The sequence below is a fragment of the Cotesia typhae genome, unplaced genomic scaffold (assembly GCF_013202065.1).
Source record: "Cotesia typhae breed Kobodo isofemale line unplaced genomic scaffold, CoteBio_Ctyphae contig_50, whole genome shotgun sequence".
Classification (NCBI taxonomy): domain Eukaryota; kingdom Metazoa; phylum Arthropoda; class Insecta; order Hymenoptera; family Braconidae; genus Cotesia; species Cotesia typhae.
The window spans coordinates 1,161,933-1,189,499 of NW_027423758.1; the positions used below are offsets into that span (position 1 = coordinate 1,161,933).

A 27,567-nucleotide genomic window follows, 5' to 3' on the forward strand; every position below is an offset into this window, starting at 1 on the left:
TATATATATATATATATATAAAAAACAAGTTTTTATTACTCGACTGAGCAATTGTTACATTTAAGGTCTAGATGTATTACAATATTGTGAGATAAACTTTGTTTTATATATATTTATAGTAAGTGGGCAAAATAATTGAAATAAAATGTTAAGTTTATTCTCACAATTAATCTCGTACAGGTATACGTTGTTCCTTAATTCTAATTGAGATTACAATGGTATAAAGAATTGTAAAAATGTATATAATTATTTTTATATTTATATTTATATACACCCATGAAAATATATAAACAATAAATATTTATATATTTTTATGCTAGTATATAAAGATTTATCATTATTTATTTATATATTTATATATATATATATATATATATATATATATATATATATATATATATATATATATATATATATTTATTTATTTATTTATTTATTTATTTATTAATTTATTAATTATTTATAATGACGCCAGCTCGCCGGAGAAGCGAATCATTGTTCGGTCCTCCGTGCGAGCCGCAATTTGAGCTTTGTCGCGCGCATATTTATTTATTTAATATTTATATTTTTAAAGTTCATTTAGCTAATGCTTTGGAATGTTTTTTAGAGCCACTGTATGCGCTAGTTAAATCAGTTCCCAACTTCAAAAGTCTTACAAAAACTTATAAATGATTAATTAATTAATTAATTAATTAAAATAATTAAGACAAATTAAGTAGTGTTATTGTTAATGAGTAAGTTATAATTAAAAAAAAAAAAAAAATAATAAAATAATAATGTAAGACTCTCAAGGCATAAAAAAAAACAAAATTGCAAACTAGCGCCTACCGTGGCCCGATATCGAACCAATAATAAAATAACAATCCAATTGAATAATTAAAAAAATTTGAATTTACGCGCCAACCAGGCCATTAACTGCCTGGAGAATAAGAGCCGCCATTTTGTCGACGGGTTAAATTAGTTATAAAATAATTACAAAAATCGATATTCTCAATGATATTTTATCACAATTTATATATTAAAATCAATCGTAGTTACTTTTTAGAATAATTTTAAGTGAAAAAAAATTTTTTTTTTTTAATTCAAAAAACACTGGCGATGAGAAGGCACAATCGTTAACCTATTATTAGCCTTCTATGATCGTAAAAAAATTTAAAAAATATTGCCATTGTTATTTATCGTCGTTTTGGCACCACGAACATCTCCCAATCGCTGTATTTGTTTCTCGTGTATATCGTTAATATTACAATATTAATAATATAAATTATCAATACGTATATTATACTTATATAAAGTAAATGTTTACATTTTGGCCACTCAGTTAAAAATACCGTCGGATGGAGCACAATAGTCTGTAATCCTTATCGCGACGATACTGTGATATTGAGAATTATTCATTTCGTTCCGGATTCACTTTTATACAACACTCAATTCACACACGATATCTTCCTCTCGATCATATTCAGTTATCATTATCATTATTAATATTATTAATCATTAGTTTTAATAATATCGGATAATTAAGCGAACTATCCGAAGGTGCTCATCTTCGTCGTCTCTTGGCAGTGGAAGTTGCGATCATCCTTCTGATCATTGGCTCTGGAGTGCATGTTTGAGGATTACATTCCATATTACCATCGCTTCCGCAACTGAAAAGACAAATTAAATCATTAACCTGTATTTTTAGACTGTTAATTGCAAGTAGAAAAATACTTACGTGCATTTGAGGCAAGGCCCAGAAGCCGATTGGATTGTTTCGCCGACGCGATACGCCTTTTTGTCAATAAGACATCCACTTCTCTTGGCCGCGCCTTTGTAAGGATGCGACAAGAAGTGAGGTGGCAAGGTTGTCGTTGTCGTCGTGGTGGTCGTCGTGATGTTCAGCGAAGTCGTCATGGATACGTGGCACTCGTACCTTGGACAACAGAATCCGCTGATTGGTTCTTCGTGACACCCAGGAATAGGTGGAGGACAGCTCTGCTGGAGACAGATTATGTCGCTGCGGAAGCAGAAGCAGAAGTCGCAAGGATCGTCTCGAGGAATCTGCTGAGCTGAGACGTAGACCTTGCCGCCGTAACGGCAGGTTCCTGGTCCGTAGACTGCTTGGTCGTCTTCGTCGTAGTCTTCTTCGTCAGGGTTCAGGTAGCTGCCTGCGTTCACTGGGAAGTGGGGGTTGTCTTCACCAGTCACGGTTTGTTCGGGGTAGTCGGGAGTTGGAGGCGCCAGTGAACTGGAGTGATCTGGTTCTGGGGTTGAAGAACTTGGTTCTGTAACGTGTTGTTGAAGGACGTCGTGTTCGATGGGACCCATTGGTTCTTGTTCTTGAGAACCTGGGAGGTAGGACTGGTTTGGTATATGTTGCTGAGGAATTTTTTCTTCTTGTCCGGTTGGTATTTGGTCGATCGAGTCTGGTTTCTGTTCCTCTTGTTGGTCCGTTGGTATTTGTTCTTCTGGTTTAGGTTCTTCTGGTTTAGTTTCAACTGGAATTTGTTCTTCTGGTTTAGCTTCAACCGGAATTTGTTCCTCTGGCTTAGGTTCTTCTGGTTTAGTTTCAACTGGAATTTGTTCTTCTGGTTTGGCTTCTACTGGAACCTGTTCCTCTGGTTTAGCTTCCGTCGATGGTTCTTCTGGTTTAGGTTCTACTGGAATTTGTTCCTCTAGTTTAGGTTCTTCCGTTGGTTCTTCTGGTTTAGCTTCAACCGGAATTTGTTCCTCTGGTTTAGTTTCTTCCGTTGGTTCCTCTGGCTTAGCTTCAACTGGAATTTGTTCTTCAGGCTTAGGTTCTACTGGAACCTGTTCCTCTGGTTTACCTTCTTCAGTAGTTGGTTCTTCTGGCTTAGTTTCTACAGGAATTTGTTCTTCTGGTTTGCTTTCAGGTAATTCTTCAGGTTTTGGTTCCTCTGAAGGTTTCTCTTCAGGTTTTTCTGTAGGTTTCTCCTCAGCCTGTTCTTCAGGCTTAACCTCAGGTTCTGCAGGCTTCTCTTCCTCAGGTTTACTTTCTGGTTCTACTCGTTTATCCTCATCTGTTTCTTCCGTAGGTGTCACATCCTCAGGCTTGATCTCAGGTTCACTAGGCTTTTCCTCAGGAAGTTCTGTCGGTTGTTCTTCAGGTTTGACTTCAGGCTCTTCAGGTTTCAATGGTTTGTCATCTTCAGGTTGTTCGGTGGGTTTCTTATCTTCAGGCTTGGTCTCAGGTTCAGCAGATGTTTCTTCTTCAGGCTTAGCTTCAGGTTCTTCCGGCTTAGATTCAGATTTATCCAACTTGCCATCATCTACAGGAGTTTCTTCAGGACTAGAAAGTGTTGTCGACTCTACCTTGTCTTCCAGAGTCTTTTCTGGCGTCTCACTTGTTTCAGGAGCTTCAGTAGAAGCTTCCAACGGAGTTGATGTAGCTTCAGCTTCCTGGCTGACGGATGTCGTTGAAGTAGCTTCTACTGGACTTTCAGGTTTTTGAGTCATGCTTTCAATAGGCTTCTCTTCTTCAGATTTCTCTTCTTTAGGGGCTTCAGTAGACTCTGCAGCCGCAGCTTCTGTAACAGCAGGAGCAGTTGGTGATGAATCACTCGTAACTTCCTTCTCTTCTTCCTTCGAAGACACCGTAGTTTGGTCCATAATTTGTGTGACTTCTTTCTCAGGTTCAGTAGTCTCTGCACCGATCTTGGTGTCTATCGTAACTTCACCCTCCGTAGCAGAAGCATCAGTTGGTTTGGCTTCTTCTGGTTCTGGAATGGCGGTTTTGTTTATCGCTACCGGTATATTCATACCTTCAGTCACTTCTGGAGCCGATTCAGTTGAACTTTCAGTTACTGCTTCCTCAGGAGTACTCTCTGGTTTTGTTTCTTCTTCAGGTTTCTTTTCTTCCTCAGGTTTCATTTCTTCCTCAGGTTTCTTTTTTTCCTCAGGTTTCTTTTCTTCCTCAGGTTGCTCTGATGTTACAATCACTGGAACCTGTTGATCAACCTCTGGTTTCTCTTCACTCTTTGCCGTCGTAGCTTCTGCAGCCGCAGTAACATCTTCAGGTTTCTCAGTTGAGGTCGCTTCTTCGGCAGGTTTCTCACTCGATCCTATAGGAGCTTCTTCCGCAGCTTTCGTTGTGTCAACAGACTCCGGTGAAGTTACTTCTCGCGTTTCCTCAGTAGAAGCCTTAGGCAATTCTGTTGAAGCTTCAATTGAACTTTCTGTAGCCTCAGAAGTTTCCTTGACTCCTTCAGTTGGCATCTCTTGCGATGGCGCTTCAGTTTGAGCAGCTTCTGTAGACAATTTTTCCGTCTGAGCTTCTTCTGAAACAGTAGATGGCATTTCTTCGACTGTTGAATCTTTATGTTCATCCTCAGGCTCAGTTGACGGTACCGCAGTAGTTTCTGCGTTCACTGAAGGTGAAGTTTGATCCTGTATTTTGATTTCTGGAGCCTCAGTAGCCTCAGTAGCCTCTGCTGGAGCAGAAGTTTCACTTGGAGCCGATTCTGTTGATTTTTCTTCTGGACTAGCTTCAGTTGACTGGCTTTCTGGAATCACTGGCGAGGCTGTTGTAGCTTCATCAGTAATTTCTGGTTGCTTGGTTTCAATTCCTACTGTAGTTTCATCCCCTGGTTTCTCAGTTGAGCTTGCAGTAACTTCTTCCGCAGCTTTCGTCGTGTCAACAGACTCCGGTGAAGTTACTTCTAGCGTTTCCTCAGTAGAAGCCTTAGGCAATTCTGTTGAAGCTTCAACTGAGCTTTCTGTAGCCTCAGAAGTTTCTTTCACTCCTTCAGTCGGCGTTTCTTGCGATGGCGCTTCAGTTTGAGCAGCTTCTGTAGACGATTTTTCCGTTTGAGTTTCTTCTGAAACAGTAGATGGCACTTCTTCGACTGTTGAATCTTTGTGTTCATCCTCAGGCTCAGTTGACGGTATCGCAGTAGTTTCTGCGCTCACTGACGGTGAAGTTTGATCCTGTATTTTGATTCCTGGAGCCTCAGTAGGCTCAGTAGCCTCTGCTGGAGCAGAAGTTTCACTTGGAGCCGATTCTGTTAGTTTTTCTTCTGGACTAGCTTCAGTCGACTGGCCTTCAATGATTGCTGGAGAGGCTGTTGCAGCTTCATCAGTACTTTCCGGTTCCTTGGTTTCTACACTCGCAGTAGTCTCAACTTCTGGTTTCTCAGTTTCAGCCGCTGGTGCTGTGGATTCTTCATGAATTGGAGCTTCAGTGACTTCTTTAGGAGCTTCAGTTTCTTTTCCCGCAGGCGTTTCAGGAGCGACTGTTGTTATCTCTGGGGCCGCTTCACTAGCAGTGGTCGATTCTACATTTGGAACTTCATTTGAAATTTCCTTTGGAGCCTCCGTAGAAGCTTCTTTTATCTCATGAGCAGTAGGTGTCTGCGTAACATCTCGAGGAGCTTCCATTGACTCGTTAGTGATCGAACTGGACCCTTGAGCAGGAGTAGTTTCTTCTACCGGTTTGGATGTAGCCTCTTCAGCATGAGTTACTGCTTCAGTTTGTGCTTCCGGAGCCTCTGAGGATGGTTCCTCAACAGTCGTAGCTTGAGACGGAGCCGGTTCTTCGGATTGAGTGTTCTTAGTTGGTTCCTCTGGCACTTGAGTCGGAGTTGACGTTACGGTTTCTTTTTTCTCCGTGGCTGCTGAGGTCACTTCTTCTACAGGAGCCTTGGTGGCTTCTTCCTTGACACGAGTGTCAATGGTGGTAGTCGTCTGAGCCTCTGGTGCTGGAGTAGCAGAACTTTCCTTCACCAGAACTGATGTTTCTTCGCTGGGTTCAACTGGCTTCTCAGGTTCAGGAATTTCTTCTTTAGGAGGCTCTGCTTCTTCGGCAGTGACAACAACAGTCTCGCTATCAGTCGTTGCTTGAGTCGTAGATCCCTCTGGAGCTGGAGAAGCTTCTTCTGGTTTTATTCCTTCAGGAGCACTTGTGGAAGATTCAGAGTCTGGTTTTTGGTAAACTGGAGTGTGATCTTCAGACATCTGGTTGTTCACCTGGAGGGTTTCTGTAGAAGCTTCGTTGGTGCAAGAGTACATTGGGCAGCAAGTGTTCTCCGGAGAATGGACAGGCATGCAGTTGCTCATGTGGCTAGGAGGAGGTGAACACTGGACTGATTCACACTGAACAATACTGCTAACACACTTGCAGCTCAATTGGCAAGGGTTTACTGGTGGGATTGCTGAGTTGTTGGTAAACGTTTGACCGTCAACAAGACAACTTCCTTCGCCGGGAATTCCTGCAGGCCCTAAATCTTCGGTAGTTTTTTCTGGCATTTCAGTAGATTCGCTTTCTGGACTAGTTTCAGTCGATGAAGCTTCCGTTGGTCCTTGAGTTGCTTCTATTTCAGGAGATGAAGCTTCTGTTGGTCCTTGAGTTGCTTCTTTTTCAGGAGATGAAGCGTCTGTTGGTTCTGGGGTTGCTTCTTTTTCAGCAGGTGAAGCATCTGTTGGTTTTTCCTCGGGCACTTGGACGGTTACTGAAATGGGCTCTTCTTCAGTCTTGTCAACTGGTGCAGGTTTCTCACTTGGTTCCGTTGGTTCTTGAGCTGATTCAGTTACAGTTTCAGGAGTAGGTGACTCAGAACTTTCAGGTTCTTCAGATGGTTTTTCATCCTCAGGTTTTGATGGAACTTCTGTCATTGTAGGTTCTGCTGATTCGGGAGCTTTAGTTGTTTCTGGCTCAGAAGATTCTGCAGCTGTTGTTGCTGCTGGTTCTTCAACTGATTCAGGAGACTTTGTGATAGCCGGTTCGTCGATAGATTCAGGAGCTTCAGTGCTGGATGGTTCTTCTACAGATTCGGGAGCTTTGGTTGCAGTAGGTTCAGCTGATTCTAGTTCTTTGGTAATAGTTTCTTCAGTTTCAGGAGCTTTAGTAGCTAATGGTTCCTCTGCAGATTCAGGAGCTGTAGTAGCTGATGGTTCCTCTTCAGTAGGAGATTTAGTGGCTGCTGGTTCTGCAGATTCTGGAACTGTAGTTGCCGATGGTTCCTCTACAGATTCAGGAGCTTTAGTGGCTGTAGGTTCCTTTTCAGCTTCAGGAGCTTCAGTAGCCGATGGTTCCTCTTCAATTTCAGGAGATTCAGTGGCTGAAGGTTCCTTTTCAGCTTCAGGAGCTTGAGTAACCGATGATTCCTCTTCAGTTTCAGGAGATTCAGTGACAGAAGGTTCCTTTTCAGATTCAGGGACTTCAGTAGCTGATGGTTCCTTTTCAATTTCAGGAGATTTAGTGACTGTAGGTTCCTTTTCAGCTTCAGGAGCTTCAGTAGCCGATGATTCCTCTTCAGTTTCAGGAGATTCAGTGACAGAAGGTTCCTTTTCAGATTCAGGGACTTCAGTAGCTGATGGTTGCTTTTCAGTTTCAGGAGATTCAGTGACAGAAGGTTCCTTTTCAGATTCAGGGACTTCTGTAGCTGATGGTTCCTTTTCAATTTCAGGAGATTTAGTGACTGTAGGTTCCTTTTCAGCTTCAGGAGCTTCAGTAGCCGATGGTTCCTCTTCAATTTCAGGAGATTCAGTGGCTGAAGGTTCCTTTTCAGCTTCAGGAGCTTGAGTAACCGATGATTCCTCTTCAGTTTCAGGAGATTCAGTGACAGAAGGTTCCTTTTCAGATTCAGGGACTTCAGTAGCTGATGGTTCCTCTACAGATTCAGGAGATGTAGTAGCTGATGGTTCCTCTACAGATTCAGGAGCTTTAGTACCCGATGGTTCATCTAAAGATTCAGTAGCTTCCGTAGCCGATGGTTCTTCAGTAGATTCACGAGCTTTGGTCGCTGGAGACTCTTCACCTTCAGGTTTTTCCGTCACTGCTGGTTCTTCACTTTCAGGTGCTTTTGTCACGGCTGGTTCTTCACTTGTTTCAGTTGCTTTTGTTGCAGATTCAAGAACATCAGTTATAGAAGCTTCCGGTGACGTTGGAGCTTCTGTTACCATAGATTCTGAAGATGTAGGTCCAGCTGATTCAGTAGCAGTTTCCGAGGTTATCACCGAAGGCTGAGTGCTTTCTTCGGCAGGTTCGTCGGGCTTGACTGAAGTTTCAGGTTCCTTCTCATCGTCACCTGGTTGTTTTTCCGTAACAGAAACTGGAGTACTTTCTTGATTAGTTTCTTCAGCAGCTTTTTCCGTCACAAATGCCTCCGTAGGTTTCATTTCAGCTTCTTCCGATTTCTCCGTCGTCTCAGAACCTTCTGGTTTCACAGTACCTTCACTAGACTCTTCCAAAGGCGTAACTGATTCTTCCTGGGGACTAGATGTTTCAACCACTGGAGTAGTAGATTTTTCTGGAGCTTCCGAAGGTTTCACCTCAGGTTCTTCAGTCTTGTCATCGGAAGTAGCCTCAGTAGTTCCATGCTCGACCGGAGCTTCAGTTTTCTGGTCACCTTCCTGAGGTTTATTTTCCGTCGGCTTCTCAGTAACCTGATCACTCTCAGTGACCTGACCATCATCCTTCGGAGCTTCTGTCATCACTGGTTCTCCCACATCCGGTCCCTCAGTTTTCTGCTCATCTTTATCAGCCTCGGTCGACTGTTCCGTTGGTTTCAATTCTTCCTCCTCAGCAACTGGTTTCTCTTCTTCAGGTCTCTCACTAGTCGGGGTCTCAATTTCTTCTGGCTTATCTTCTGGCATCGGTGCAGCAGTAGATCCATCACCCTCTGGCTTCTCTCCGTCGCCTACCAAAGCCGGTGATTCCGTAGCCTGCTCACTGGGTTCCTCAGAAGCTTGGGTCTGACTCTCAACTGGACTTTCCGGTTTTTCAGTAGCTTGCTCCTCTGTTTTTTCCGTAACCTCGCCTTCCGGCAAATTGGAACTGGTTTCAGCTGGCTTAGAAGTTGTAAACTCCTCCATAGACACCTCTGAGCTGCTCTCTTCCTCCGAAGAAGAATCAACCGGTTTTTTTTCCTTAATCGGGGTTTCCGAGCTTGTTTCTTCTGAACTCTGCTCTCCACTGACCTCCAGACCTTTCGTGGGTGCTTCTTCTTCAGTTTTATCTTCCGTAGATCCAACAGTAGTTGTTTCTTCCTCAGGTTTTCCACTTTCTGGTTTTTTCTCCGAGCTTTCCGTTACTTTCATTTCTTGTTCGTCACTCTTCTCAGTCACCGCCGGCTTTTCCGTGACCTGGCTATCAGATTCAGTTCCCAATCCTTCAACACTTGGACCTTCAGTCATTTGCAAGTTACCTTCCGCCACAGCGTCCTTGTCTTCAGCCTTCGTAATCGGTCTTCTGGTTGAGACATCAATTCCAGGTGGTCCCTGGGTCGGAATCTCTTGATCCAAGACAGCTGGACTGAAAGCTGGTGATTCTGTCTGTTGTCCTTCAGGCTTTTCTTCAGCTTGTGTACCCTCAGTAACCTTTAAACCTTCCTCCGTCGTTGCTTCTTCTGGTAGCTTCGTAGCTTCTGAACTGTCCTCCGGCTTGTTCTCAACTATAGGAATCTCATTGTCTTCCCCAACCTTGGTAACCACTTCAGTTTTGTCCTCAGGCATTATAGCAATCTCCGCCGGCGAAACAGTAGTCAGCGGCTTATCAGCCTCAGTCGGGATTTGATCCTCGCTGCGAGCAGGAACTCCAGTCATTGGTTTATCAGTAGAACTCATAACGTCTGGTTTTTCGGTCGCTTCCGTAACCTGATCCGCATGCGTGACCTCTGAAGTTTCTTTGGGTACTTCATTGCTTTCCGGTAAGGTAGTTTCTGTAGATTCCATTACTGTTGATAAATTATCATCCGTCACCCCGGTGACCTTATCATCTTCCGGGATCGCGTTGTTAGCTCCTGGGAATCCTTCTGCTTTTTGCGTCTGCTGATCATCCACCGGTAAGGTAGCTTGCGTGGGAAGTATTGCGTTCTCATCCAGTCCGGTCTGCTGATCTTGCGTTGCTGGCTCGTCTTCTGCAAAAAAAAAAAAAAAAAAAACCAAATTAGAGGAAGAAAAAAAAGAGCTAGTATTTGATCGACTAGAGTATTCCAAGCAGCACCATAAAAGTAATGGATGACAGTGATACTCAAGACTAGATTTGATAGAAATGGATACGGCAAATGGAAAGTACAAATTGATTTTCTTACCGCACTCGTACGTGGTCGGGCAACATTGGCCTTCTGGTGGTGGCAAAGCGGTGCAATTCTTTCCGTGTGTCTTCATCGGAGTACCGCAATCCTGAACAACACACGCAATATCGCGATGGAAGCAGTAGCAGTGTTGGCAAGGTTGTTTTGAATAAATCAGCTGTCCGTCTTGGTAGTATTTGCCCTCGTGATAACACTGTGGTGAGTCGACACTTGGAGATGGAGTTGTTGTCATGATTAGTCCAGTTGGCTGGGTCATTGTCAGCAAGTTGTCTTCGTAGTCTGGAAAAAATAAATTCAGTGTTAATGATGATGATGATGATGATTTAAGAGAATCAGTAATTGGTTAGTCATTCAGAACTTACCACAATTGTATTTGACTGGACAACATATTCCTGGATGATAAACAGGTTTGCAGCCTACGACTTTCAGCGTGCATTCCTGCATGAGACAGGTCGTGCGATTCCGGATGCAGTAGCACAACTCGCAAGGATTATTAGGATTACCGGGCATTTGGACACCGTCTGCGTAAAATTTATTGTCGACAGTACAACCATAATTGTCGGGGAATCCAAGTTCCGTTGAGGTTTGCTGATCGATTTCAGATGTAGGTGCGCTAGTTGTCGATGTTAGCAAGTGTACGGGGACTTCTGGGCAAGTTATCACCGGGCAACATTGGTCTGGTCGCTTTTCAACTTTGCAATCCTGGCCAATTGCTTTCGTGAATGGGCAGACTCGCAAATAGCACATCAGCATTCGATTGTGACATGTACAATTCAGACATGGCTCGTTTGTCATTATCCTCTCTCCCTCGTCGTAATATTGGAAGTTGTAGTAACACCCTGTACCTGAAATTTGAATGAGTTGTTAAACATCAATGATTTAGTGATTGTAGTTGATAGTTTAAGTTTGGAATCAATTTTAATGACTTGAAAATATATTTTAGATTGAAGCTAATAAAAAGTGAACCCTAAATAAGACATGAAAGGTAACTTACTTTCATATTCTGCGACTTGCGTAGTATCCTCATCGTATACCGGGGCTGGAACAAAATAAAGACTGTTTTTAAAAAGTTATTACGGCAAGTGTTGATATGAAGAAGCGAAGAATGAAGAATAAAGAGCCCCTGGAGTTCCATTATAATCGCGCAATTACTCAGCGATTTTTCAGTGAGAAACAATATATCCTTAGAGACAAAAGAGGGTCGGATTTTGCATAAACAGAAAGCTTTCTGCTAATAGCGCTTTTTAATTATTTCGAGTATAAACTCTTGGAGTGAGTTATAAATTTCCCACGCGTGATGCGCTTACAAACACTGAGAATGATATGGAAAAAGATTTTCCACGAAGTCTACGAGGAGCTTGATCGATCAGAATATTTATATGCTTGCTATCGATAAATAAGGTTTAGATGCGTGTCTCGTCTGAGAATTCCATGGCAAGCTAATGCGTGGCATACGTCTTGTGTCTGATCGTCTGCATTAGACATTAACGTCGATTATTATAAATAAAATAAAAATAAAAATAAAAATAAAAAATGTACATGGTAATTCCAGACGCAAACAACGCTACAAATAAATAACGAGTCTGAGAATGTTATATGTTGTTTCCGGCAAATCGAATTGTTAGAAATATGTCCGTCGCCATTTGCAATTTATATTTGTACTTTATTCCGCAATCAATGCAAGATGGAGAGAATTAAGTACCACGTATGTCTTGTGTGTTATGTCTTATTTGTATTGCCGTTCCATACATTTATTCTTTGTCTGTCTTTGTTCGTCTATGACTGGAGTTTATCACGTATTACGTATAACGACACTCGGCACGTACCACGTATTATTACACGTTTAACGCGCTATGAACACCACGGATAATTACCGTATTATTCATCCTTATTTATTATCTAATGTAATCAATTATGGATTTAATATTCTGTGCTTAGGATGATTGATTCGCCACTTTTAATTAACCTCTATTGCTTATAACTTACAAGTTATTATTTTAGATTTAACTTTCCTTTTTAATGACTCAATGTCGTGTAATTTAATATACTTTGTAATAAATTATCTTCATTTTATCCATTTTAGCGTTTAAGAACAGGAAATTAAAAAAAAAAAATTAGATTTAGTAATTTTTATTTTTTTAGTAGCAAATTTCTGAATGAATTTTATTAAATTTTGTGAATTTTAGATTGTACTAACTTTATAGATTACGATTCCGTCGAAAAATTTCAAAAATTTCGTCGGTCAAATTTTTGGCGTGGCTAAGGTGGTTAGGCTTTTTATCTTTAGTCGAACGGGAGCAGGGATCGATTCTCGACTTAGGTTTTTTTTTTTTTTTTTTTTTTTTTATTGATCCGAATAGTAAGAATGATTGATGCTACGATATTATAAATTTTTTTAAAAGAAAACAGATGAAAAAGTTGTCAATAACTGGATTGCAAAGGTAGAAAAAATATTACAAAACAATTGGATTACGGTATTTACGAGTTACGCGTGACGACGTTTGATCCTCTGAATAAATACATCGAGCAATATAACGGATCGGTTGTTGACCCAATCAAAAAAACTCTAAAAAACTCGAAGAAGAAGCTATAAGGAGAATAGAAGTTAATGCAGGATTTAGGAATGGGTTTACTCATTCACTACCGATTACTGATAATGCGATTTAACAACTAATTTTTACACCCGTAATTCTATCCCCAAGATAATAAAGAGCTTGAGTTAAAGTAACTTATCGGAAAATAAACAAATTTTATTTAACGATTTGGTGCGTTATCTTCTGCTCGGTAATTACTGAGGCTCCACTGAACCCGGAAACTTCTCATATGCAATCGAATTCTCGAGCTTATTATACCCAGACCGGTTGTTATTTTAATCGTTACCAGTTTTATTTTTTAGGAATAACTATCTTTTACATAAGTAGCTTTTTTTTAGTTTAATTTATGGGAGGTATTATTTACGGTTAAATATTCGGGTATTCAATATTTTTTATAGCTTGCAAAAAATTAATTTATGTATCAATTCATCTCCGTAAGCAATTATAATTAAAGAAAAAAAAAATTAACCCGGCGGAGAATCGATCCTTGCTCTCGCTGGACGAAAGATAAGCGCCTAACCAATTCAGCCACTCCAGAAATTTAACCTACGGAATTTAAAAATTTTTTTGCCGGAATCGCAATCATGGAAGTTAGTACAATCTAAAATCTAGCAAATCAACTATAATTAAATGATTATTGATGAGTTATTCGAGTTTTTTCGTCAGACACAAAAACTCGAACTTAAACTTGAACTAACAAAACCGAATAATTACAATAAACAAAAAACGGGTGGTAAAACTCGTCTGTAATGGGATTCATAAAATAACAGTACCCATTAGCTTTGACCTCGCGAAATTCTCTCACGAATAATTAATTCACTTGTACATGTAAGCACCCATGTAAGCATGCTGCGGGCTATCTCTATCTCAATATCTCCACATACATGCATAACCTCCACATATATCTACACGAATACATAAATGTAAATAAGAAAAAAGTGTGACTTATATAATATGTCAAAGGAGATCTTGATCTCGGTTCTCTTGCGAATTACTGGAGATGTTACTAGTACTATCGCTTAATCCGTGTCACGCTGACGTTGCACCCACACGGGTCCGTTACATCTTACATCCGAGTGGAGCCTACTCTGACCGTGACTGACCTCAGCAAGTAGCCTGCAGAAACAGAATCAACACACATACGGGAAAACATAACCTATACGGGGCAATGCTCAATAGATCTCTTCTTTATGTATATATACATTATACATATATACATATGGATCTAACAAGGTATACTATTTACTAGTACACCAACAATATGGCCTCCTTCAAATCTTCTCACGGCCCTGATCGGCACCACTATCTAATCAGCTGATTAACCTTCGATAACTCTGAATCGACGTAGTAGGTCAACATTTGGCTTATTTATTAACTTATGGTAACATTGCCGATAGATACTCGCTCTAAACCTATTTTTAGGTTAATGGATAAGTGTAATTTGTTTTGTAGGTTATTTTTTTTTTTTTACTTTCTTCTTTATTCAAAGAAGAAATGTTTAAAGTTAAAATAATTTAAAGAATTAGTGTAAAAAGAAGTGATTATTTATTTTTGTGATTAATTGAACATAATAAGGAAGGTAAGTTTAAAAAATTTGAGGTTAAAAAAGAAGAAACATTATAAAAAGTATCATAAAGCCTTATATTAATTAAAAAAGAGTAAAAGATGACTAAAATTGATGAAAAGCATGAAGGAGAAGAGAAGAGTAGTAAAAGTAAAAAATTTATGAAGAAGTCTCGGGCTAAATAAGTCTCTAGTATAGGGTCCTTAACCTTGCCGAAGAAGAAAACCGGCTGGACTTTTACGGAAGTTACAGGGTTCTTAGCCCGTTGCTCTGTTGGTTGGCAACCTATGTACCTATCTACTATGTACCGAGAGCATAAAGACGAGAAGGAGTTTGTTCGGGAGTCGGGAGTCGGGAGGAGTCTAGCCAGGATCCATACAACTGCCCAGTATAGTATTATAGTTGAATAGTAGTATAGTAGTAATAGTCTTTAGTTATAGTACAGAATAATAACAAACGTATTTGTTGTTTGTAAATCCTCTGCTGTTACTGGAGCTGTAGTGCTAGTGGCTATAGCTTGTAACTTACGTACGAATATAACGCAAACGCCGATGAATAAAAGACCAAGAAGAAGAAGAAGATGAAGAGAGAATAATGCTCGTAGTGAGCACCCATTATGGCAGCTAAACACCGGGATTCCAGATCTACCGTCAGTTAGTCCCGAGTATAGAGTTCAGGTACTCTACCCAGCATTCAGGAAGCTCGAGATATTGCACGCAATCGCTTTTTTTGGATTTGTATCATCCCTAATGCCAGGTAGTCATTTTCTTCCAGAGTTTTTTATCATTTCAATTTTTATTTAAATAATTTTGATCAAAAAATTAACTTACCAGAATAAGTGGAGTGAATTAGGATTATAAAAAGCCACAGAATAAGTCCGGGCCGATAACGCCCGGTATTCTCCCACATCATCCTGAAAAAAAAAAAAAAAAAAAAAAACATGAAAATGAAAAATATTAATTAATTTAAATAAATGATTTAGGTGTTTCTCAGTTAAGAAGAAAATAATGTCGGAGAAAATATTTTAAGTAAGGGGTAATCATATTCCGCGTTCCACGGTAATGGTGAACGAATGGTACCTCTACGTACTAGTCTTAGCCTCCAGCCTCCAGGCTACTAACGGCATACGCTTACTTGTGTGCCATCAAAACGTCCACGCATTATACATGTGAGTAAATATATAAATAAATAACATAAAACATATAATAACAAATGAAAATAAATTCTAAAGAGATTTTTTTTTTGGTGTTTAAATACACTTTTGTCTCTGAGTTTTTCTTAAAACTATTTTCCAACAATGCCGAGGGATTTTAACGCGCAAGTACTAATTGATTGGTGAAGTAAGGGGCTATTGTATATATATATATATATATATATATATATATATATATATATATATATATATATATATATATATATATATATATATATATATGTTTATATACAGTACACAACTCTGCTATGTGAATTCCCGTTCGCGTTCAAGTTCCCGTGGGTTGACGTGCTGGCTCTAATTGATTGACCGCAGATGTTTCTTCAATCTTAAATCCTGAGACTCAGGCTTGTTTGCAATTTGTAAGAAAGGGTAATTTAATTATTCAATTTAATTTAATTTAATTATTATTTTCAAATTGATGCTCAACAGAAAGTAATTATGGGAATTAGCGAGCGATAGGCAGCAAGAGCAAAAGTGAATTTAAGCTTCCGTGATTAATTAATTTAAACTTCGATGTTCAATTAGTATGATGTAATACATAAAGTTAATGTGTGAGTTTTTACAACTAGGTTTAACTATCAGTACGGAGCTAAGCGACCTCTCTATCGGTGAGATTCCCGCAAAAAATTATAACCTTCAAAATATAAATTTATTTATTTATTTGCTTCGATCCTGGAGTAAACTCCTTGGGACCATATTTCTTTTATCAACATTCTCAGTTGATCAGAAATACGAAAAGATTTGTTTTAAAAAATTAACAATTAAATCAACGATTGATAAAAAATAAATAAATATTAATTTGTACAGCAATGTTTACGATTGAGTTGTAGGTGGCGCGATTTCTAGTTCTGACTCAATATCGTTGGCCAGTTACTGGTTTAAATCCAATGAAAATTTTATTATTTCTACTAGAATTTCTTTTTATATTATTAATTTAATTACAGACTATTTTAATGATATTTAATAACTTAAAGGCGAGTTAATGTGTTCTATCATTAACACTAACCGGCCAATAGAGAGGTTATAAACCTTAGGTACTAATGGAGTGTATTAGTGAATTGTGGGCGGTCGAAATTTTTGTTCCAACCTTCAAGGCTCCGATTACTCTCAAAGTTTCTTCTTGTATTTTTTCTTAAGCAATTTTTATTTTATTTTTTAATATTGTTACACGCTCGAGAGCCGGAATAGGCGAAGGGTGCTCAGCAACAGGTCGCGGTTAAATGTAATGCAAAGGCGGCTATTTATAGAATCGCGTGTACAATCACGGTGGACGTTACGCGATAGGACGAGTAGAAGAAAAAAAAAATCTATCGCGGGTATGTGCTGAGCTTTTATAATTCTCAGAGTCGAGGATTGTCTAGCAAAAGAGGTTTTACCGTTAATTTTGTTTATTAACTATTGAGGAAATTATTTTACGGGCTTAATAATTCATAACAGAAAATGCAGATTAATTATCTAGTCTAAAAGATTTTTTTTATTTATTTAAAATAAACACTATAATTTTTTAAATAACAATTATAGTTTTATTTTACAGATCTACACTTGAATAATTAAAAGAATAACAACCACGTATTTATTACAAAGGTTAAAGTACTATCGTAAATTACCCAGACGCAAACCTCATTCTCGAATAATTATTCTTATAAATAGTTTCTAATCAAACTCCTTTTTTTTGATAAAGAAAAAAATAATAAAAAATGACTGTAAACATCCTCGAGAAGATTTTATCTTAAAGTGATGTCATTGTTATCTACAAGATCAATTAAATCTTAACACATTAATGCGGTTTGTCAAAAGCTCGAGACTTAATATTTATATTTATATTTATTTACAGTCAAGTGCATTACCCATAAATATCTTTATATATATATATATATATATATATATATATATATATATATATATATATATATATATATACATTTTACCGAGATTTATCGTTTATATTTTATAATAAAAAATATTAACCGTGTAACTTCAATATAGACGATGATCTTGAGCGTGAATATTCACGCAACGTTCCATCTCATTCAAACAAATTACGTAAGTCTCATCCATGACTTACTTACACTCTCATAATCAACGCATTTATCTACAAAACTTAATCTTTTCACTCCTCCGTAAGCATTACTTATTACACACACAACTAAATAATTTCCCATACAACAGCATTACTAATTTTCCTCTATTGTTTTTTTCTCTTAATCTTCCTTTTTAATTCATAGCAAGATTAAATCTCTGAATTTTTTTTTTTTTAATAACTTGTTTTTAAATTTCCTACTACACTTTTTTTTTTAATTGAAGATCAAATCAAGCAAAGTCCGAAAAAGAAAATTATTTTAACGTTATGGTAATTAAATTAGCAAATTTTAATCTTCAAGGACGTGAAACAAAAAATCTAAACAAATAAATTTAATTTTGAATAAAATAATATTTATTTAAATAATGACAGAGATTATTACGAGTAAATATTTGCCGATAAATTTTTTTATTTGCCTCTAAAGAGGAATTTGAATTTCGAAAGTCATTTTAAAATAATGAAAGAAGGTGATTTGACGATTCTGAAGCTGATTGAAACAAACGGACTCGAGAATAGTCAGTGTAATAAAAATTTATAGATTTTATTATGTTAACTAAAACTAATAGTTTATTATGTGCGTGAATAGATGATGGGGTTTATTCAACAATAAGAAAGACGTATGACCGTTAACTTTGCTCTTCGGATAATAATTATTGAGAGCCGCACCTGCTTTACATAACGGATTACATCCGTTGTGAGAGTTATGGACCGTGTTAAGTATCATCTTATATTTACATTTTTTCCCTTTTTATTCTTACCTTCTTTCATGCCTTTTTAAAACTTTCAATTTCTATAATTTATTCAATACTGACCATACTAAACCGTGAATCTATAAAAATTACTTTTTTAACTCGTCAGGGGTGTCAATAATTATTGTATCAATTAATTATTAAATTTTAGAAACTATTATTAAAAATAATTAAAAGATTAATTAATTTAGTGTCAAAAAAAAAAAAAAATTGGACAATCTTAATTTAAAATATGTTAAAAAAAAGTAAATCCTAATCGATTTTTTAAGGTTACAAACGGAAATGATGTTCAAAAGCTGTCAGCGTGAACAATGGCAGCTTAACCTCAAACTTAACCTTGAAAAATTCCCAAGACTGGAGGAATTAACAATTATTCCCAAAGAAAGTTTGTTGACGAAACAAATAAATAAATTGAAGCTTCTGCTCTGTATATAGAAGGTGATTTGAAAAGGGAAAAACACTCTTACACAGAAAAGACAACGGTCCGTTTGTCCTGACAGCGTGTCTACGTGTCTACAGACGGGTAGTCTTTACGGACCAGTTTTCTTTCCGGGCATTGCGACCGTACTGTAAATAGTCCCGGCATACTGCTAAATGGTTAAGAGTAAAAAGAATGATTTAAACAAACACTTGGACTTGAGGCTTAAGACATATATACTGTGTATTCTTTCGAGCTGCGTAAGGTGAAATCAGCAAATGCTTCCTGGATTCATCGACGTCTACCAACAATAACAATAACAACTAACAACTTTTCAAGTTGTACTTGTCCCTCGGTCACAAACCATCTTTAGTTAGTGTATGTATATGTGTACTGGTCAGCAATATTCCCATTCAATCACGTTCCTTGACCTCATACTCATACCCGATCTCAAACTCTAAAACTCTCCAAATCCAGGTGGGCGGTAATTAAAAAAACATCAACTCCGCAACAATTAAATCCAGAGGTTCATTCACCTGGGGCTATTTATCTTTATTTTTTTATCTTCTCATATTTATAATCCCGTAATCTTTAATCATAACACCGTTGGCTTAATTATTTTGCCAAATTATGCCTTTTAATTATATCTCGTACATTATTATTTATAATTTGACAACTTTTATGTCAAAAAAAAATTAAAACATTTTGCTTTATTAAATAATGACTTTTTTGCATCTAGAGATAGAGCATTTTGGAATCATAAAAAAATTTGCTTATATTCTCTTAATAATATAAATGACCGACAAAATGGACTCTCTCCAAAATTGATCCGAAAATCAATAACCGAACAGTTGATATTATATTTACCAATAGAAGATTTAGAAGATTAATTACCAGTCTTCAGGTAAGAATTTACCTGAAAATAATTAATAACTTGTTGACTTATAAGCTGATATAAATCTTAATGGAGTTTGAAAGGCATGTCGAATATCATTGGAGTTAACCTCTTACCTCAGGCGTGTTGGCTCTGACTGTTAAGACGGTAGCAAGAGGAAAGAATAACAAAAGTAGACACTTAAATCAACAATTGCTTATTGCTGAGGTAGTTACAATCAGATGGAGTTTGAGAGTAGATGTGGTTTGTTAACGTGGAGGGCATTGGAACGTTAGGGTGGGTGGTTTGTCCATGCCCATGGCCCCTGCATCCGGTTCATCCACATTATTTTGCACTCACCTCTTAGTCGTCTCTTTTATTTCTTCTCACCCGAGCAACTCTCTCGAAGAAATAATAATAAGAAGAATAAGGTCTATTTATACATCAACATCCACCGGAGAAGAATAAGAATAAAAATAAGAAAAAGGAATAAGAAAATGTTCCACCTGGGACCTGGGCCACGGGGACATGCTTGGAGTCTGTTCTTGTGCTGGACCGCACGACCGACATTCTTATTCTCTAAGAGTACAACCAGAGACTGAGTAGTTCTTAAACCAGAACGAGAAGGAGAATCAGAGTAGCATACAGTAGCACTTGTTTCTTTGGACGGTGGTGGGTACTGAGCTAAGCGTTTTATCGCGATTACTGTATACTGGTCACGCAAACTATTCCCGAGGAACAGAATACAGCTACCGATTCTCGATCACTGAGTTTTGTTCACTGTCCTCATTATCGCACTACATATATACTTTGATTGTAAAAATGTTGTGCTTAAGTTCCTAGTATATTTAGTACGTAGTAACGCTAAAAGGCGACGCTTTAACCTCTATTATTATTATCATCATCATCATCATCATCGGTTGTCTCACCGTGTACCTGCTTATGGCATTTAATTAGCCAGATACGTTGGATTTAATTGTTAATTTTTTAAAACAAATCATTTCAATTCAAAATTCACTGACAGTTTTTTCAAAGCCGCCATGTTTTATTGGATCAAGTTGAATAAAGTTTTCACTCAAAGATCATAAGTAACTATTTACTATCTACTACAAAATAGCTAAAAGCTTGGCTAAGTGGAACGATTAAGCTCTATAAGGGATGACAATATCGATGTATTGGAGGAGGATAAAAAGAGGCGATGGATGGTGACATGACCAAGGTACTTTACGCCAAGTACTTTTACCTCGATTTAGATCGATCTGGAATATATATAATATATATATATATATATATATATATATATATATATATATATATATATATATATATATATATACATATATATCGTGGAATCGAGTGTATCTTGAGAGAAAAGGCTGCTCATGAATTATTCCATCGAGGAATCCTTCTTACTCTTAGGAGAGTCCAACACCACTGCCATCTATATCTTCTTCTTCTTCTTCTTCTTCTTGCTCTTGTACTTCTTCCCGAGACAAGATGTCGTGCGCTCTACGCGTTTATCGTTTCCACTGTCATTTATTAAGGATCATCTGTTACAAAACTCTCGGATTTAAAAACTGGATACTTGCTTTATATAAAATACTATCTTGGCTAATAAATAATCCTGAATTAACCTTTTTGTAACTAATCTAATAATTTAATACCGAATATTGTTTTGAAGTATTAAACAAACTTATGAAGATAATGAACGCTTCTTAGAGAGAAAATTTAGGGAGTCTCAGTTGGATGCACATAATAGGCTGCAGTGTATGATCTCACTGATTTATACTTAATTGTCCGCGTGCGAAACTCGGGATTATGTTCTTCAGGCTCTCACCATTTTTATGGATATGCTCTTTATTTATTTATTTATGTAGTGAGACATTAGTTTGCTTTTTGCGTTCACTGGGTTTGTAAATTTATACATTAGAAATAATTATAGTGTTTCTTATCAAGATAAGGTTAAGTCTTGTTTACAGCGCCATTTTTTTAAATTAGAAAAATTTAATCTTGAAATTTGCAAGGTATCATTAAAAAAATTAAATATTTAGAAGCTTAAAAAAAATTTGTTCTGAATTTACAGAAATAATCAGATGATTTTTATAGTGCAATCAGTGAGCTACAAATAAATATGATTTTTTTACACTTGAGTTCCGTTATTCAGTGAGAAAAAAGCTCACCTCGGCTAGGTAATGATTTATTAATGATTTATAATCTAACCTAATCATAACCTAATGCAATAAATAACAGAGTAATGGCGGATTAATTAAGACAATATTATATGAATGTTGAATAAAAAAAATAAGAATAAGAATTTAAAAAATGAGAATATGATCATGTCTTTCGGAAGTTGAGGAGTACAAATGTGACGAGGTATATCCACTAATTACCGGTCGTGTAATATAATTAACCGTTTATAAGGTACAACAAGTCGATCGTGGAGCTTTACCGTTACTAGACAACCCACGGAAGAGGGCTATATATAAATGTATATAGATATAAAACCGGAGATTAATCTCACGATAAAATTACTACCCCACAAACGCAACTTGGTTTATTAAAAATCTTTTTCTGATAAATCCCGGTCTGAGTATAACTACTTAACATTTATTTTTACGATCTGGTTTTACACAACTCCCTGTTAAAATTATTCAAGAATCTATTTACCCAGTTATTTAAACCGATTTATAGTTTTTTCAATTACCGATTCTCCTTTTCAATTTAGTAATTACTGTTACGATCTCTGGCTACCCAGACCACGGTAGCATCTTCATCCTTATGGTTATTATCATCATCATAATGCTGAATCCTCGTTACAACCTAACTCATAAATATTTTAGACCTGGAATGTCGTTGTGCATAAATTAACTTCATGGAACTTTGCAATGTTTTGAGTACTTTATATACCGGGTGTCTTTATTTATTAATATTACAACTAAATCTTTTTATCACTTTATTTGTTTGTATTTACAAAGTTAAGTACTTGTAAATAATTTAAACAAATATTTTATCAAAAAAAAAAAAAAAAAAAAAAAAAAAACATTATTTGCTCATTAATAATTAATAAAATTATTTACTACTTTAATTACATCGGAATCTAACAACAATTTTTTTTAACTCGAAATATTTTCCATAAATTAAAATTCCATATTTTTCCGTGAGAAAATTAGATTAATTATTAATTTTTTTAATTAATTTAATAGCAACCTTGCAATTACTTTTTTAGATATTGACGTTTTTAAAAATCTAAGCTCATCTCGATGTTAGACTCATCAAGAGCTTTCATTTAAGTACCCACATGGCATTTTTTATATATTTTTCATATATACATATATATAAAATATATAAATATATAAAATATATGAAAAATTGATGTGGGTACTCAAATGAAAGGTCTTGATGAGTGTAACATCGGGATGAGTTTATATCTTTAAAAATGTAAATAGTTCACAAGATACAAGGTCATTTTTAATAGAGTATTATAGAAAATTTTTCTTATTCTCTTAATAATATAGATTTATGATGAAAATAAAAAAAACAATTGAGAAAGACAATTGTTGAGTGCATTACTCAACTTACGGTCCAGCAACCTGTTACCGGTTACCGATTATTCGGTCGTCAAGTCAGCCGTCTCACCCACACACTCGAATTTATTACTCACATACTCACACATACTGATATAATCTCAAGTTCAAGCTTAGTATATAATACAGTGAAGTTGCTGTTACAAGAAAATACTTGGTTTCTCTTTTCCCCGTACGTATATTGTATACAATATACAAAATAAAACAAGAATATACAATATAGGATCTCGGATGTTCCATGTTCAGGTTCAGGTTCAGGTTCAGGTCTTTGGCTCTTGTACGCATTCCTCGGAGCCTGGTCTCAATTACGCAATTAAATGAAGTTAAATTCAGATGCCAGTCTTCTTGTACAAGATGCCTTCACCTCAACTTTAAATCCATAATAATAATAATAACCACAATAATGATGATAAAAGTGCAAGGTAAACCTGTTACGGTCAAGTTCTTCGATTTTATACACAATGTAATAAATATATAATGTAATATAATAATTACAAGTAATACAATAATGTAATTACATGTCTATTCATGTTTACATTAATTACGCAACAATACTAATTAGTTTGTTTGATTTCAAGTAAAACAAATGTCAGGCGATTTATTATAAAGCCGACTTTTTATTCTTGAAATATTATTCGGGAGATTTTAAGAAGGAGAGCCATAAAATGGAATATGTGAATGTAGATATTATGAGGATCGTATTTTATTGGCAATAATTCAAAGAGATCCTACACGTGGTTATGACTTGACAGTTGTGACATACATTGAGGTTATATTGTTTCATGTTAATCAGCGAGCCAGCACGGGGCAATGACCACGTATTATATGTTAGAGTACGACTGCCCGAATGAACTTTTAACTCTTGTTTGATGGCTCACGTTAAACAACTGGATTTTATTTTTTAAATGTGTTAATCAGATTTTTGAGACAGAATGTTTTATTGCGCGTAAAGAGGTTAGTTTAGTCTGACGGACATTTTGTCGTTACTCGAGATCTGTGGTAGAAATGAAATCGAGTTTTTGGCCAGAAACTGGCCAGTATAATTAGCATAAAAAATTAACAATTAAATCTTACGTAAATCAACGATTGATAAAAAATCAATATTAATTTGTATATATAACAATGTTTACGACTTAGTTGTAGGTGGCACGATTTCTAGTTCTTACTCTATATCGCTGGCCAGAAGTGAAAATTTTATTATTCCGGCTAGAAATTAACACAGAACAGTAAAAGGCAATGCAAAAATTAATCTTTAAGATCTATTTAACGAAATAATAAATAATTTTATTTACGAAATTTAGATTTTGTGTGCAACAAACCATGAATATCCTAAAAATTACGTAAGGTCATTCAACTGACACCAGTTATACGAACTTTTTTTTCGGCAAGAATTTCGCATAGAAACGTTTTGAGAATAAATCTTATCCGTACATTGTCTACGTGAATATGTGTGCGTATCTAAATGTAAAGAAAAAAAAGTTGAGAATTAAAGACGTTAAGGCCCGGAATTTTAATGCCCGAACAGGAAAATCCTGGAGCCTAATTATTGTCTAATTATTTGCAAGTGATGAGACAAAGTCTGAGAATTGGTTTAAAAAAAAAAAAAAAAAAAGACCACTGGAAGAATAAATCGGCGAACGGTAACTGGAACGATTATGTAAAGTATGCGTGAGAATAGGATCGATTTGCAGTCATCCGAAGTATAATCGTTATGTACGTGGGTCATGCCGTGCCCGTCGATTACTTTATACGTTATACATTACACTGCGTTAAACATTTAGCGTTTAACGATGAAAGCAAATCAAACATGGGCAAAATGGAGGAATAAAATATATAAATTAAGTCCACATGTTAACGCATTGGAATTCGATGACCGACGTGCAATGACTTGGTAATTTGGGTACCGATAATTTCGCAAGGAATAATATTTCGATTAGGGTAAGGACATTTTATAAATTTTATAAATTTTATAAATTATCTGACCTTCTTTTTTGGATTTTAATTCAAGCTTTTAATTTTTGTTCGTGATGTTTTAAAAAATTGCGAGTTATAATTACGGTAATATTTAAAATTAAAGTGTAGGTTGTTATTTCGGAGGGTTATTTCCTGTTGAAATAATTTTTTTTGGTAATATAACCGGGCTACGATTCTTCACGGGTACGGCGAAGATCCAAGAGTTTAGTTCCCTTTAAGTATTATTATTATTCTATTCACCTCTTTATTAAACGCAATCGTTAAATATTTTAAAATAAAACAAAACTTTATAATAACGATACAAATTACTAAATGAAGACCGTGACTTGCGGATATTACTCTAATCCATTAACTTTTTACTTGGTCATGATTAACAAGTTTAAGGTCCCATAATTATCGATTATTATCAATATAACTAATTACATCTATTATTTATTATTTATAGTTGTTATTATATCTATTACATAAAAAATTTAAGTAATACAATTGATGTGTAATTATCGTGATACCATCATCTACTTTTTTATTTTTCACACTGCCTTTTTTTTATCTTTGTTTTTTATATTAATTATTCAATTTGGAAAAAATAAAGATTTTTTTCATGGAAAATTTAATAATTTATTTTCTACTTAAAAATTAAAATTTTTTTAAATTATTTGCATTATTAATTATTAATTTAAAAAATTTCAAGAGTTGTAATAATATTTAAAATTTTTTATTTATTTTTGCAGCTTTTTAAAAAAATTTTTCACACTAAATTTTATTCTAATAATTTTCAAATTTTTTTTTTTTCAAATTATTTTTAATGATACTTAAAATATTTTCTTGTAAACTTAAAAATTTTTGATTTTTTTGGAACTTTTTTTTCTCACAAAAAAAATTTTTTCTTCTTTCAAAAAAATTTTATTTGTGCAAAAAAAAAAATTTTTTCCTCTTTGCTAAAAAATAATTCATAATTTCCACTTAAAAAATGGCTACTTTAAAGTCCTGTAAAAAATTCCCACATAAAAAAAAATAAATTAATAAATCACTGATCACTCACATCACTTGTATTACTTGAAATCACTTAAAAAAATAAATAAATAATAATTAAATCTTACCTTAAGTAACAAGATCTCCTCCGTCAAGGTGTCTGCAACCACAAATTCCGTCTTAATTAAAAAATGAATAATAATAATAATAAATAAAATTGTTATCAATAATAATTACTTGTAAAAAAGAGTAAATAATTGAATAAGTCGTCTCTAGTATCGTAAAATCTAGTGCTCCGCGTGAGAGCCTGCGGACGAGTGAGCGGAAACCGGCGGCGAGTTTAATAAAACCCGGCGTGCGCGCGCGGGGTGAATTTTCCGGGGTAAACAGTCGATCAAATAATAGTTACATAAAATAAAAAATAAAAAATAACGTGACACAGTTGATAATTTTTCTTAAAAATAAAATAGAAAATTGTCACTGAAATTTCACCCTTGCACTGAACCCCTGCTCAGCAGATAAAATCTCGGCTCGAGGGTTTGAGGGTGTTACTCTTATTGTCACGTCGGGACACGAAACAGAAGTAAACTACTTGTGCGCCGCCTTATGACGGTACCTTAAATACCGTCGGATACCGGCGTTATTCCCCCCGTCAGGCGGCTGGGCTCATCCTCATCCTCAGCCGGGTCCTGATTGGCGGACCGAGAGAGTGAGAATGAGAAAAACGGAGGGACCCGATCCCGAGAAAGAGAGAGACCGTCAGATGCCCCAGGGCCCACTCTTGGTCCCGACAATACTAGTCTTCTTCTTCTTCTTCTTCTTCTTAGTCTTCTTCTTCTTTTCTTCGAGGAGAAGCCGAGAGTTTGTTGGGGTTCTGAGGACTGAGGACTAAGCAATCCCCCCCTTACGATAATTCTCAGCCCCCTCTTATCTGAGGAGTTCTCTTGCTCGAAAGAACTCTGGTGAGACTTTTCAAGAAGAATTTGATTTTGCAGATGTGCGATATTTTTTAATTTCAAAAATTAATCTTGTTGTAAAGTAAAATAGAATTTTTGTTATTTTTATAAATTTATTATTTATTACATTTTTTTTTTTGCATTCGAAATTGCTTTATCTCTAGATGCATAATTAAGAAATGACCTAACATCTTGAGAACTATTTACATTTTTAAAGATATAAGCTCATCCCGATGTTATACTCATCGAAACCTTTCGTTTGAGTACCCACATCAATTTTTCATATATTTTATATATTTATATATTTTATATATATATATGAAAAATATATCAAAAATACATGTGGGTATTCAAACGAAAGCTCTTGATGAGTGTAACATCGAGATGAGCTTATATGACTGCAAGGTTGCTAGTTATTATTATTATTATTATTTAAAAAAAATTAAAATTCAAACAAAATATCACAGATAAAAAATTGATAATCATAATTAATACATAAAATAAATATTAATAATATCCGTAATCTATAATAATTAATAAAGATGATATAAA

The 27,567-nt window shown here is 35.9% G+C and overlaps 1 protein-coding gene across 1 annotated transcript; it reads right to left on the bottom strand.

The window, feature by feature from the left end:
• Positions 1-394: 394 nt before the first annotated feature.
• LOC141531957 (uncharacterized) lies at positions 395-26,623 on the bottom strand. Its single transcript, XM_074250070.1, has 8 exons — positions 26,297-26,623; positions 26,188-26,219; positions 15,023-15,105; positions 11,029-11,073; positions 10,397-10,879; positions 10,032-10,313; positions 1,718-9,857; positions 395-1,649 (listed from the first exon to the last, which is right to left on the bottom strand). Exons 3-8 carry the CDS (start codon positions 15,102-15,104, stop codon positions 1,544-1,546), a joined length of 9,138 nt encoding a protein of 3,045 aa, XP_074106171.1. The 5' UTR covers position 15,105; positions 26,188-26,219; positions 26,297-26,623; the 3' UTR covers positions 395-1,543.
• Positions 26,624-27,567: the final 944 nt, after the last annotated feature.

What these genes read in the sequence shown, in the direction of transcription:
- LOC141531957 (XM_074250070.1), bottom strand. Translation starts at nt 15,104, where the DNA reads ATGATGTGGGAGAATACCGGGCGTTATCGGCCCGGACTTATTCTGTGG. An exon ending in GCAAGTCGCAGAATATGAAA is followed by an intron (nt 10,880 to 11,028) that starts GTAAGTTACCTT and finishes TTCAAATTTCAG; the next exon opens with GTACAGGGTGTTACTACAAC. An exon ending in TCCAGTCAAATACAATTGTG is followed by an intron (nt 10,314 to 10,396) that starts GTAAGTTCTGAA and finishes TATTTTTTCCAG; the next exon opens with ACTACGAAGACAACTTGCTG.